Here is a 14,661-nt window from a genome sequence, read left to right on the forward strand (position 1 = left end):
GCAAAGGAGGTTCAAACGTGGGGTAGTGCATAGTTCTGTCGTGTGCATGTTGTGAGTTCTGTAGGTCTAGTCTTAAATCGAGGAAAAGAGTTCAGTCGTGAAATAGTGCGCCAATGTACAACTGTTGCTTGTGTTTATATTTCGGTTCTCGAGCCAAGTCTTAGACCTGGACCCAGTAAGGTCGATAGGTAGGATGACTCATAAACAGTGTGCACATGTATTATTCGTTCAAATGCACAGTTTTCTAACAAATCAACCATGGTTAGCAAAAGAAGCCTGCAAAGCTCGTTTAACGTCTATTTGAAGGATCGAGGATCTCAATATATCAAACCGTTCTTCAATAAGCTAATCTCGAACAAAAAATGGAACAGTCATAGGTGTTTCCCGAGCTTTCACAACAAGAATATCTTGGTTTAACAAAAGTTAGGCAAAATCTCGCTTGCCTCTAAGTTTTCCAGAATTTGTTCCACTAACCTGGTCGATCTCTCGAGTGAAATGTCTAGGGTGACAGTACTGTTACAAAAAAACCATTTTTTAAAATATATTCAAAATATAAAGTTTTAAATTTTTTTTAATTTTACTTTTGAAATTAAAATAATAATTAAATAATTTAAATTAAAATAAAAAAAAAAGAAATAAGTTATAGTTTAGTTTTTATCATCACGTCTTACTCATCCATGGCAGATGCTGATGGCCCGCAATTGCGTCGTCTTCCATGTGCTTATCCCTCTCAGACATCCACCTTCCTTTCAGACTCCATTTTTCGACCGCAAAGTTCACAGAGAACAAGAGAGGGAGAGCATCGACGATGGCATTTTCGATCATGGCGGCATCCTCTCTCAGAATGAATTTTGGAACAAAGGCTTCAATTCGATGCTCTTCATCATCTTCTTCTTCTTCAGCGGTTTCTTCTCAAGCCAAATCGATTCAGTTTGATTTGAAAACGTACTGGAAAAAGCTGATTCTCGAGATCAACCAGAAGCTGGATGAAGCTGTTCCCATTCAGTACCCCGACCAGATCTACGAAGCTATGCGTTACTCGGTTTTGGCTAACGGAGCCAAGCGAGCTCCTCCGGTTATGTGCGTCGCCGCCTGTGAGCTCTTCGGCGTCGACCGCCTCGCTGCATTCCCTACCGCCTGTGCTCTCGAAATGGTTCTTTCTCGTTCCTAATTTTACGTTTCTGGATTGAGTTTCGCTTTAATTCTCGTGTTCTGTTATTTCTTGGGATATTGACGAAGTTTGACTACAAATTGCTCGATTCGAATATTCACTTGCGGTTATGATTTCATGTTTGTGTACATTACGTTTGCTAGTTTCTGTAATAGTTCTTTCAATCGTCTCTAAGTGGTAAGTTACTTAAACTGGCTGTTCATATCAATCTCCAGATGTGAATTAAACTTGTATGTATGAACAGCCAAGTTGATTTGGGAATTAGGTTGGACAAACTTGAGGGATGGGGGGAGGGGGGCGCAACATTTTAGGCTATAAAATACTGTTCAGTTCGCAGTCTGTTACATTGTGCATTCTGGTTTATAGGTCAATGATTCAATACGTTTCAAAACGTGTGAGTTGATTTCTATTCTCATGTCTGTTAGATGAACACGACTCTCCACAATGGTATGATATTGTCCACTTTGAGTATAAGCTCTCATGGCTTTGCTTTGAGCTTCCCCAAAAGGTCTCACACCAATGGAGAGAGTATTCTTTGTTTATAAAACCATGATCAAATTAGCCGACCTCACGACTCTCCACAATGGTATGATATTGTCACACCAATGGAAAGAGTATTCTTTGTTTATAAACCCATTCACGACTCTCCACAATGGTATGATATTGTCCACTTTGAGTATAAGCTCTCATGGCTTTGCTTTGAGCTTCCCCAAAAGGCCTCACCAATGGAGAGAGTATTCTTTGTTTATAAACCCATGATCATTCCCTAAATTAGCCGATGTGGGACTTCCATCATCCAACACCTCCCCTCGAACAAAGTACGCCTATCCAATACCTCCCCTCGAACAAAGTACGCCTCTCCATAATCGAGGCAAGACTCCAGGAGTCTTTGTCATTTTTTACTGCCTTTGAGGAGGCTCGACTCCTTTTCTTTTGGAGTCCTTTGTTCGACATTTGAGGATTTACCAATCTATTGGCACGACTAAGTTTAGGGCATTGCTCTGATACCATGTTAGATAAACACGACTCTCCACAATTGTGTGATATTGTCCATTTTGAGCATAAGCTCTCATGGCTTTGCTTTGGGCTTTCCCAAAAGGCCTCACACCAATGAAGAGAGTATTCTTTGTTTATAAACCCATGATCATTCCCTAAATTAGTTGACGTAGGACTTCCATCATCCAACCATGTCCAAGATTAGTAAAATGTGGGAATTACACTGGCTAGGCTCTAAATGAGTGAAGGGTCGGAAGAATAAATGTGAGAGAACCCTTCAAAGGACTGTGGTTGATAGAGAATTTGATAGAAAACATAAGGCGTCCTCTGCTTGGAAGTGATTTAGATTCGTCATATTCAACACTTCAAAATCAATTTTGATTGGATGAAAAATGTGTAGTGTGAAATCAAACATCAAATTGTTTTTGAATAATTATAGGCATGTTTTGAGGTGATTTTGAACATGAAAAAGGTGATTCTTATCCTTTCAAAATCACTTCCAAACTTGTTAGTAGTGTTGGAACATATTCTGTATTATATACACTTTTCCAGTTATGCTTTACTTGGCTATGTATGCTCTCTTACCTTATACTATATTTGTGCACTTCTCTTTTTCTTGGTTTGGTTAAGGCACGTGCTTTTAATTAAGACGTCAGAGGTTTGAATCTCCCTTCATCTCCACATGTTGTTGAACTATTAAAAAAAACACCCAAATCCGAATTATGTACCTCCCTTCGAATGAAAAACAAATTATGGCGAGATGCAATGTGAAATCTAACATTCAAGAGTAAAATTAATCACTCTTGAAGACAGTTTTAGCGTTTTAAGAATTGAGAGAGCTTATTGACTCTTTGCGATATCAAAGTCGATGCGGATAACATCATCTCCTTTGTAACAATATACTGCATGTTGCTAGGTTATTCTTAATAGCTCTTGTCACACTTCAAACTAGTGTATTAAATTGATCATTGATCCTTTGGCAGGTTCATGCAGCTTCATTGATCCATGATGACCTTCCTTGCATGGATGACGATCCCTCACGTCGCGGCCAACCTTCAAACCATACAGTTTATGGTGTTGACATGGCAATTCTCGCTGGTGATGCACTTTTTCCCCTTGGCTTTCAACACATTGTCTCACACACACCATTCGACCTCGTTCCCGAGTCCCGCTTGCTCCGTGTGGTTGCCGAGATTGCCAAAGCCGTTGGTTCCAGAGGCATGGCAGCAGGACAGTTTCTTGACCTTGAGGGAGGCCCCAACTCCATCGAATTCGTCCAAGAAAAGAAATTTGGTGAAATGAGCCAATGCTCCGCAGTGTGCGGAGGACTTCTAGCTGGAGCAGAAGACCATGAGGTACAGAGATTGAGAAGGTACGGAAGAGCGGTCGGCGTGTTGTATCAGGTAGTAGACGATATTCGGAAAGAACAAGCAAAGAAACTCGATCAAACCGACGAGAGTAAGAAGAGAAAAGGGAAGAGCTATGTTGGAGTATATGGGATTGAGAAGGCCAAGGAGGTGGCAGAGGAGCTGAGGACCAAAGCAAAGAAGGAATTGGAAGGATTTGAGAAGTATGGAGACCGAGTGATGCCTTTGTACAGCTTTGTGGATTATGCTGCTGATAGGAGTTTCAGTTTAGAAAGTTCAACTTGATGAGAAGAGATCCTAAAACTAGGAGAGTTTACAAGTCCCTTGATATATATAAACTAGAAAGTCCTTTTCTTTGGGAAATATTAAGTCAACACGAACAGGACAGGACGATGTTTAAGAAATCACGGAATCCCGACCCAAGAGCTGGAGAAAAGTTCTCATTAGATCGAGTTAGAGTGGTAAGTTTTATCGATACGTTGATATTTTCATGATAGTAGAGGTATCAACCAAATAAATATGAATACCAAAAATGAAGTATGAAGAAGAGTTTTTAATACCATTGTCTTGATGTATAGGTAGAGTTGTTATTAAGGTTTACCTTTCTTATTGTCTCGTTGTCTCCGTGTTTTCGATTACTAATGCTATTTTTGAAAGTTTGTGGGTAGTTTTTAAACGGTTTCGTCCATTTATTAATGGTGAGGGTATCTTTCAACTTTTTAGGGAAGTCTAAGGGTATTAATGAAAATTTTGAAAGTTAAGGAATTAGAAATGTTGTAATGACGATTCTGTCCTTTACTAACAGCGAGGGTATCATTGAATCTTGTAAGAAAGTTTAAGGGTATTTTTGATATTTTTAAAATGTTGTAACAACTTTCCGTCCATTTATTGATAGTGAGGGTATCTTTGAACTCGGTAAGAAAGTTTAAGAATATTAATGAAACTCATGGAAGTTCAAGGGCATTTTTGGTATTTTTAAAATTCGTTCATAGGTATTTTTTAAACCCTTCTGAAAATTTAGGAGTATTTTTAAAATAAAATGATCCGATGATATGTAAGGATATTTTTTATATATCTTTTTTAGGTTTTTTTAGGTTAAAGTGTATTATCGAAACTTTTGAAAATTCAAGAATATTGTATAAAAAATTAGGGGTATTATTGTAAATATGAAAATTTTAAATATAACGTAAATTTGAATGGTTTTAATTATTTGTTAATCAATTATCTAATATAATATTTTTTTTTATTGATTTAATTAAATCATTTTTTTCCAAAATAATTGTGTAAAATAATTTTATATATTATATATTTATTTAAAACTCTGTGTAATATATATGACCAAGATGCCATCGGGTCGGAGCGCGGCTGTGGATCAAGATAAAGTCGTCGTAGACGACGGTGCCTCCCCAGAACCGCATCCATCTTCCATTGAATCAACGTTGAAGAAGCTTGAATTGAATTCACCAGACGAAAATGGCGGACGAGAATGGCAGCGTGGAAAGCCTCGATCGCCTTCCTTCTGCTGTCCTTGCTACCATCATGACCAAGCTCGATTTGCCTTCTATCTGCTCCATTGCTTCCACCTGCACGACCTTCCATTCCTGTGCTTCTCAACTTCTCAATTTTCTCCCTAATTTCCATCTCCTTGTAAGTATTTTCCTTCAATTTCCCTCTAGTTCATGCTCGATTTCTACTTTTGAAATGAGATTCTAGTTATTGCCCTTGGAGATCCCTTTTTTCTTTGCGTTGTGGATACTCCAATCCGGAAATCGTTTGGCTCTGTTTATTAAGATTTAGAAGAAATTACTCTGCTAGGTCGTTTATTGATAATTTTGAGAGAAACGAAGCTCAAATTTGACTGTTCTGCTAGCTGCATCATCTTGGATCATTGTATGGTTTAGTTATTTATCTCGTTTTGATTTTTCTCGTGTAGGAAATTTCTCCAACGGTGGAATTTCTGAGGCCTCTGCTGCCTCCAAATCCTTTCCTAAGGAGCTTAAAGGTAGATTGTGGTCAGCTTGATGATTCAGCTATCCAGCTTCTGCTGAAGCCTTCCTTGCACGAACTATATCTGCATAATTGCGCTGATTTCAGTGGTAAATTGCTGTCTGAGATCGGAGGGTGCTGCAAGGATTTAAGGTATGTGATGTCTTGATCCTGAAAAGCTAAACTAAATACTCTTTTATTAGTTTGCCATGAAGTAAAATTTCTATTTGAGATTTCATGTAAGTTTCAATGGCGCTGTTATTGGGTTTTTGGGTCGATTATGTCCCTCCAGGTCCCTCTATTTGAGTTCAGTTGCTGAAAAAAGAGGTCGGGCAATTCATATTGCGGATCTAGAAGAGTTACTAAGTGGTTGCACACGGTTGGAAGTAAGACTCAGTAGCATATCTGTTATATTCATATGTTAAATTAGATGTTTAAGTAATCATGTTAGAACAATGAAGTCTTGGAAATAATCAAGAAGATCAAACTTCCTAAAATGGTCCGAATTAAAGCGTTCTTCGCTTTCTTTCTTACACAAAATCTCAAGCACTACGTTAACCGATTATGGATTGTCTTAGAGGAATTGTTACATAGCTTGAGCGTGGTGTTGAGGAGGATTTTTTGTTGGTCTTTGTTGTGTGTTGTGAAATTTCCGATCAAGTGGAAATGATCGGCTAGATCTAACCAAAATCAGTATGGTGATAAATGGCTGAAAGCCAACTAGAGATCTTATGGAATCCAATCCCAGAAAGCTCTATTTCCATCGTCAATAACTCGTACGTTTCTCGTTTTCCAAATCTCTTAGTGTAGTGTGAGTGTAAGTGGATCCAAGTAGAGCTGGAACTTGTAACTAGCATAGTTGTTATGCTAATCTTCCTAGAAAATCGAGCAAGAATGAAGAGCTAATCCAAGTCTTTTTCAGCTACGTTTCACAGCACACACCTTTGAGGGGGTTAAGAGCTTTCTGGATGGGTTTTTTCAATTCTATCATTAACATTCATACTTCCAAGGGCTATTTTAAGTACTCCTTAGATCATTGTTTTAACTTCTAAGGCCCGTTTGATAACCATTTAGTTTTTTGTTTTCGAAACTGAAGCTTACAAATATTACTTCTACCCATTAGTTTCTTTATTTTGTTTATCTACTTTCTAAAAGTGTTTTCAAATTCAAGCCAAGCTTTATAAACTTGTTTTTGTTTCTGGAATTTGGCCGAAGATTCAAATATTCTTTTTCAAGAGAGATGAAAACTACAATGAAGAATTCGTAAGGAAACGAGCACAATTCTCAAAAGCATAAATCTAAAAGTGAAATCGTGATAACGGGGCCTAAGGTATTCAAATCATGTAAGGATGACAAATATTATGCAAAAGGGTTTGATCTGAGCCAAAGATTACTCTTTATCAAATAGAAAAGTATTTAGTGTGCTATTATGATAACCTCTAACCCCATGTGTTGCGTACGATAGTTTAATCGAACCTAACTACAGTCGACAATCTATTCTTGTTTATGAGTTCAATTTTATCTTATTTGGCTCATGATTGTGTTTCATGATTGATGTCTTTTCTTCATTAACAGGCATTAACCCTGATGTTTGATGTCTCATTTTTCCTTCGTCAAAATTTTGCTCGAGTCTGGGCTATGGCTTCCGAAAAATTAACTTCTCTCGAGATTGGCTGTATCTATTCGGTTACAATCACCGAACTGCTTAGCCAAAATCTGGGTATCAGTAATTCTATGAATCATGTTGGCCCATCCATGTGGCCTAACATTGAAAAATTGTGTCTTTCAGTGGACTACATAACCGATGCCATGGTTGGTGCAATATCAAAAGGCCTTGTCTCCTTGACTCATTTGGAACTACAAGATGCTCCAATCATTGAACCAAGATTTTCTTTTGACCTGACCAACGTTGGCCTTCAACAAATCAAACATCTTTCAAAATTGAAGCATCTCTCTTTGGTACGAAGTCAGGAATTTTTCGTAACTTATTTTAGAAGAGTTAATGATTTGGGGATCCTCTTAATGGCCGATGGATGCGCTGACCTGGAAAGTATCTGTCTCGGAGGCTTTTGTCGTGTTACAGACACCGGGTTCAGGACACTTCTGCACACATTCTCCAATTTAAACAAGCTTAGGGTGTTCCATGGAATCCAATTAACCCATCTAGTTTTTCACGACATCTCTGCTACTTCACTTTCCTTGAAGCATGTTAGCTTGAGATGGTGCAGTCTCCTAACGAACGATGCCGTAAAGAACTTGTCGTTGAACAAGGATCTAAGTTTTCTTGACTTGAGAGATTGCAGAAGCCTTCGGGATGAAGCGCTTCAAGCTATCAGTACTATTCCAAAACTGAAGACGTTGCTTTTGGACGGGTCCGATATTAGTGATGCGGGATTGTCTCACTTAAGACCCATGATTATGAACTCGTTAGTTTCCTTGTCTGTTAGAGGTTGCAAGAAGCTTACAGATAAATCCATCACTGTTCTATTTGATGGCTTATCCAAAATAGAACTGCAAGAATTAGATCTATCCAACCTTCCTTATCTGTCTGATGCTGCAGTTTTACAACTGACCAGAAGCAGGTTTGCGATATCCGAACTCCGAATGCGTCAATGCCCTCTCATCGGCGATATCTCGGTCATGGCATTAGCCTCGATGCAAGTTAATGAAGACCAACGACATGGTAGTAGCCTCCGGTTGTTGGATTTGTACAACTGTGGTGGCCTTACACAGCTCTCATTCAAATGGTTAAAAAACCCATACTTTCCCAGGTTGAGGTGGTTGGGTGTTACAGGGAGTCTAAATCGCGACTTGGTTGATGCATTAGCCAGAAGTAGACCGTTCTTGCACGTAGCATGCCATGGCGAGGAGTTGGGAGCTGATCATTGGGATAACTCCGACATTCTCTATATGCACCACTACGACGAGGTGGATGAATTCGAACAGTGGCTCTTTGATGGTGAGGTCGAGGACGACGAGGACGACGACATGGCCGATGCTGAAAATGTTGGAGAGCTAATCCTATGATTCCAGGTATGTCTTTGGCTATTTGTATGTATCATATCTATGCTATTGTCTTAGGTTTGTATGTAAAACTGATTTGATCTCTTCAACATAAACCAGCATGCCTAATGGTTGTACTTGTAGATAATTTATTGGATTGGTTATGATGAGATGTCCATCCAATTCACAGTTTTAAAACGCCACCAAATTCAAATCTCGAGAGCTTTATCGCTTAAAAGCACTTTATTGTATTCTCGATCATTTGCATATCCTACCTAACTTAGTGTTTAGGATATTTAGTCCTGAATTATGATTTACCATATGTATCATATTTGACTCTTTATTATATGCAAATATCTTGTATGATTGAAAATATTTAACCTTCCATTACCGTTTACATAGGTATGATATTTGACCTTTTATTACTATAGGCAAATATCTTGTATGATATTTAGCCTTTTATTACGGTTTACCATAAATATCATATTTGACTTTTTATTATATACAAATATCTGATATGAAATTTAGCCTTTCATTATCTTATTTTGATCTTTTATTATAGTCAAATATCTTGGATCCATTTATTGCGGTTTCCATTTTCTTTAATCATCTTCTCAAACGAGCACCATTGGGACGTTCAAAAACGCTTCCTCTCGTTTTTGTCTCTTACTATATTCACCCGAGATTGTAATAAGACTAAAATGAGTGGGAAAAAACAATGTAGTCATATGTACGAGGCTTTATAACTCACACTCGAACATGTTAACACAAAAACGTGTTACTATGGAGGAAAAAAAGCATAATTTTCTGATCATATATAACCAACCATGTCCATGATTCAAACCAGGATTTGAAACCAAAATTTGACACCGGATAGTCCTAACGTTCTCCTGCATCTCTTGCAATATGATCATGTGAACTATAGACCCACACGAGTCTTTCCAACAAACTTTGTCCTCGCTTACGTGCATTTTAAGAAAATCTTTAGGAGGTCACCCAACACACAAAATTACTAAAAGTAAGCACTATTAATTATAGAGTTCTTATAGTTGAGCCACTAAAAATAAGGTGTACCCTATCATATAGGTAGTGACGATCAATTCTTTCTAAAATTTTCCTAATGATCTTATCTTCAAGAACTCTCTCATTCGAACGTGGTTTCAGTTCATTCATATACATCTCTTTTCCTCGGCTATCACATAATTTGTAACAACGGTTACGTATTAAACATTTAATTATAAATTAGTCAACAAGTCCTTATTACAATACTAATTATAAAAGTTGGGGTCAACGTCTGTCGGTAATCTTCTTCATTCCATCAGCTTCCACCATTTCTTGATTCTTCAATCGTGGGGTTGTTTTTATTTCATCATCTCATTTAGTGGAATTCTTTCTTGGATACAACCTTTTTTTTTTTCACTTTTAATTCCATTTATCTTTAAACATTACTTTTATTTATTCTTTTAATTCTCGTCTCTAAAACATAAAACGTCATCTACTCATCTTATGTGATGTCCCATATCGGATGGGGAGAGAACGAAACACCCTTCATAAGGGTGTAGAAACCTCTCCCTAGCATACGTTTTTAAAGCTTTCAGGAGAAGTTCGTAAGGAAAGCCCAAAGAAGACAATATCGGCTAGCGGTGGGCCTAGTCCATTACAAATGGTATCAGAGCCAGACACTGGGTGATGTGTCAGTGAGGAGGATGTTCCCTGAAGGAGTGTAGACACGAGGCGGTGTGCCAATAAGGACGTTGAACCCTGAAGGGGGTGGATTTGTTAGGGGTCCCACATCAATTGGATTGTGATGTCCTATATCGGTTGGGGAGGAGAATGAAACACCTCTTTTAAGGGTGTGGAAACCTCTCACTAGTAAACGCAGAAAAAATCCCAAGAGGACAATACATGTCTTACATCTTCAACTTAATCACATGTTTAATCCTCAAATTTTAAGTTCTTGTCTAATAAATCCGTGAATTTTTAAGTTTTCAAATAAAGTTTGTGATGGGAATGTTCGTGTGTTAGGTTGAGTCAAGTTTGAACATTTTTTAAACTCATCAATATAATAAGCAATTCTTATTAAATAATAAACTCAACCCGACTCAGTCAAATCTCAATTTTTTTAGCTGAGTCGGTTCAGAGTATTGTTCGAGTCACTTATTTAATCCTTTTTAATAAAAGTGAAATAACTCGTTTTGAAAAATTACCTCTCAAATATTTAAAATTTATTTTTAAAATAATAGTTAATTGTAAAATTAAATAAATATATGTATAGATAATTTTATTGTAAGAAAAAATATATTTTTAAAAACTACTAATAAATTCAATCCACGTAATCATACGAATTTGGAAAATTAAAGTAAAATTAAATGAATTTGATATGATAAATGCTGTACATTGCTTGACAGGTCAACAACTAATGCCACGTCACACCAACGGTCTTGTCTTTTAATTTAATCCATCAATTTTAATTCGCCATCTTTATTTACAAAAACTACCCAAAATTAAATATTTTATTTTTATAAGAGGGGTAGTTTTGGAAATAAAGAAAAAACAAGATTAAATTAATAAAAATAACCCGGAAGAAATTAAACATGTTCTAGTTTGAGCAATTCTGTATTAGATAGCGTTCTATAAATTTCTTACGATGTATGTGATCGAGAACAAAACATGTTAAAATGACATGTATTGGTCTGTGGGGATAGTCTTTACTCTTAGAAGTAAATAGTAAATAATTTTACTACGTCCCAAGGAAATGTCGGGGCCATTAGGTACTGAATCGGGATTTCGAATACGAAAGTTTTATTAGAAAAACGCTAATATTTTATTTACAAAAATGCCCTCAACATAATAAATTGCAATTTGCGTAAAGAATCAAATACTTTTATGTAAGTTAATTTCCACTTGCTAATAAAGAAAGAAAAAAAAATCCCAATATATAAAAACAAATAAATAATAAAACATATGAGAATATCCTTGTCTGAAATTTCGAATATTCCCTCTAATTATTAGCAATTTCCTTAATTTATGCAAAAATAAATATTTTTTTAAAATAAAGGTTGAATTATTTCTTTTTCTTAATTAAATATTTGAAAATAAATATTTTAATTTTATTAAAAATATATATTTAAAAAATGACTCAAACAATCCAATTTTGTCGGGATCATTATTTAATAAATATTGATTTTGTTGAAAATTCTTATACATAAAATTAAAATTGTTTCTATGCAAAAAAAAATTTAGTAGTTTTACATTATTTAAAAAAAACAAAAATGAAAAATAAATTGTTCACATTGTTGAAATTTCTTTAATAGAATTAAAATAAATAAATACATATATATATATATATATAAACTCTAATTAATTTCATTAAATAATAATAATAATAATAATAATAAGTCTTGATGGGGCCATTTTTAAAATCCTAGGATCTTGTTGGGCCATATTGGCAAATATTTCCATGGGTCCCACTGGAAACCTGTGGGGTCCACGTCATTAATTCTCAAAGCGTCCATGGAAGATTAACGTTTCTACTTGATTTGACATGTGTACCACCAAATGCCACGTCAGAAATGAAGTGACCCCACCCAATCTTGGAGTTCCGACAGTCCAGATCACGCCAGGTGTGTACTTGTCTCTCCGTTCAAATTGGAGCTTCAAATTTAAACATATCTTTTTTGTGTTAATTTAATTGGAGAAGCCTATATTAATTAATTAATCAGATAATCACGAGTTTATAAATAATAAATATATAATCATTGGTACGACATTTTTTTGAGAAAATTAAAAAAAAACATAAATACTTATATTCAGAGTGTACAATATCATACCATTATGAAGATTTGTTGTTCTTACATAACATCAGAGTCACAACCTTAAGTTAGTTGCACCAATGGAATTAAGTGTCCAACAAAAAGTTGTGAGCCTTCTTCGAGAAGCAGTCGAGCCTCGATTAAGAAGGGGCTGTTCGAGGGCTCTATAGACCTCAGGGGAAGCTCAATTGTGTGTACTTCGTTCGAGGAGAGACTCAATTGTGTGTTGGGAAAAATTAATGGTTTTTTTACAATAAATTTAGAAATTGGATTTGAATTAAAATAATTATTCAAAATTTGCTCTATTAATGAAAAAACTAAATAATTTATAATATATTAATTATAGAATTTAAATTCATAGATAAAATCCACTAAAAATAATTTTTAACCTAATATATTTTTTATTAAAAATATTAAAATATGCAACGGCGTGCTTCTGCGCTCTGTTTGGATAATGTTATTTATTTATTTATTATTATTATTATTTATTTATTTAAAATGGTTATATTATAATATTCCTACCTGAAAACATGCCTTTTTTCTTTTTTTTTTCTTTTTTTTTTCTTTTTTCTCTGACAAGCTTTACTAACTCCGTTTGCTTTCCGTCGCCGATTCCAGCGGCTACTACTCGCCGCCTCGCTGGCAAACCCACGTGCTTCACTGACATTCTAATTTTTGGCTCTTCATTGCCTCCAAAGGCCACCCATCTGCCACCTCATATTATGTCGACATTCCACGTCGTCGCCATGTCATCCCTCATCTCCCTGCCATATCACTCCCCCACACACCTCCCACTGTCTGCCATGTGGATAACGTGGATAGCGTGGTCTTATTATTATTTTGTTTTTGTTCTTTTTTAACTTTCTAGCTCTACTTGCCTATGTGAATCTCATGGGATGAATGTGTGAGATCCTGTATTGATTAGAGAGAGAAACGTCGTTGAGATCCGAAGAGACCGGATTGTGCGAGACGTTAAGCCCTAAAATGGAAAGCCCAAAAAGACAATATCTGCTAACGATGAGCTTGAGCTGTTATAAATGGGATAGGAGCCAGACATTGGACAGTGTGTCAGCGAGAACACTGGGCCCTAAAGGAGGTGGATTGTAAGATCCAACATCGATTAGATAAAGAAACTCTGCTGGCCTAGAATGACGTGGATTGTGAGACCACGTCGATCGGAGAGAGGAACGAGTGTAGAAAGATAAAATTTAAAAAAAAAATAATATCTGTTAGCAGTGGACTCGAGCTGTTACAAAATAAATCATTAATTATCAAAATATTAAAATAAATATATACTTATTTATTATAAATTAATTGATAACCAAAATATTAAAAAATAATAATAATAAAAATAAGTCAGCTCGCTCTTAATCTTAATTATCAGTTAATTAATTAAAAGCCGTTCTCAAATCCCCACAAATCAGGACCCTAATTTTCATTTAAAAACTCAAAATAAATGAACGGATTGTGGCCCCACGATCCACCATCAACTTGTTCTCATTATCCAATCAGAGCCGTTGATTTGTTTTCTCGGGATAAATCATGGCTACTTCCATGATTTGCATGCTTCGGATTTTTTAATATTATCATAAAACTTCTTTTAAGGGAAAAAAAATAAAAATCATCAATAAAATTTTCTTTAATTTTAAAATTATATATTAAAATTTTTAATATTAGCATTAAAATTTAATTATTTTGAATATTAATACGATAGTGATCTATATATCCAAATCATATAATATTATTATCAACTAACCTATATTAAATCAGTATTATTCATACGTTAAATTTAACGAGGAGAATAATTATCATTATCTTGTTACAAATAAAATTTTAATAAACACAGCAACTATATTTTAAAATAAATATTTTGAACGTTTTAGAAAATAAAAAATATAAAATAAATTACGAAAAAATGATGTAATTTAAATTACGACCTTGAATAAATTTATATGTAGTTATTGTTTTTTTATTTGGACAGATTTGAACATTTAATCTCATATTCACATAATATCTTAAATTATTAATATTAATATTTTAAATTATATTTAGAATTTAGTTATTATAGTTAATTATCTATCTCGCGTTATACTAAAAAAAATGAAATTAAGTGATATATTAATATTTTTGTAAAATTATAAAATTAGACACAAAATTAGATATAATTTTAAATTTATTATTATTATTATTTTATTCACACCATTAATTTTGGAAAGTGTTAATAAAAACAAAAAAGAAATAGATATCTGGTTGTGGGCCCACGAGAATACCTGACAGATTAGATCTAGCCACGTGGCATTGAGCCCTCGTAAAACGACGCCGACTT

At 35.1% G+C, this 14,661-nt stretch overlaps 2 protein-coding genes across 2 annotated transcripts; both read left to right on the forward strand.

The window, feature by feature from the left end:
- The first annotated feature begins 685 nt into the window (after positions 1 to 685).
- Positions 686 to 4,149, forward strand: GGR (geranylgeranyl reductase). Its single transcript, XM_023673972.2, has 2 exons — positions 686 to 1,153; positions 3,151 to 4,149. The coding sequence occupies exons 1-2, from the start codon at positions 716 to 718 to the stop codon at positions 3,817 to 3,819; spliced, it is 1,107 nt and encodes a 368-aa protein (XP_023529740.2). The 5' UTR covers positions 686 to 715; the 3' UTR covers positions 3,820 to 4,149.
- Positions 4,150 to 4,861: 712 nt separating this feature from the next.
- LOC111792421 (F-box/RNI-like superfamily protein) lies at positions 4,862 to 8,771 on the forward strand. The gene is made up of 4 exons (XM_023673876.2): positions 4,862 to 5,181; positions 5,468 to 5,673; positions 5,813 to 5,906; positions 7,096 to 8,771. The coding sequence occupies exons 1-4, from the start codon at positions 5,008 to 5,010 to the stop codon at positions 8,545 to 8,547; spliced, it is 1,926 nt and encodes a 641-aa protein (XP_023529644.2). The 5' UTR covers positions 4,862 to 5,007; the 3' UTR covers positions 8,548 to 8,771.
- Positions 8,772 to 14,661: the final 5,890 nt, after the last annotated feature.

This window comes from Cucurbita pepo, chromosome 4 (genome assembly GCF_057944985.1).
Source record: "Cucurbita pepo subsp. pepo isolate OVF chromosome 4, ASM5794498v1, whole genome shotgun sequence".
Lineage (NCBI taxonomy): Eukaryota > Viridiplantae > Streptophyta > Magnoliopsida > Cucurbitales > Cucurbitaceae > Cucurbita > Cucurbita pepo.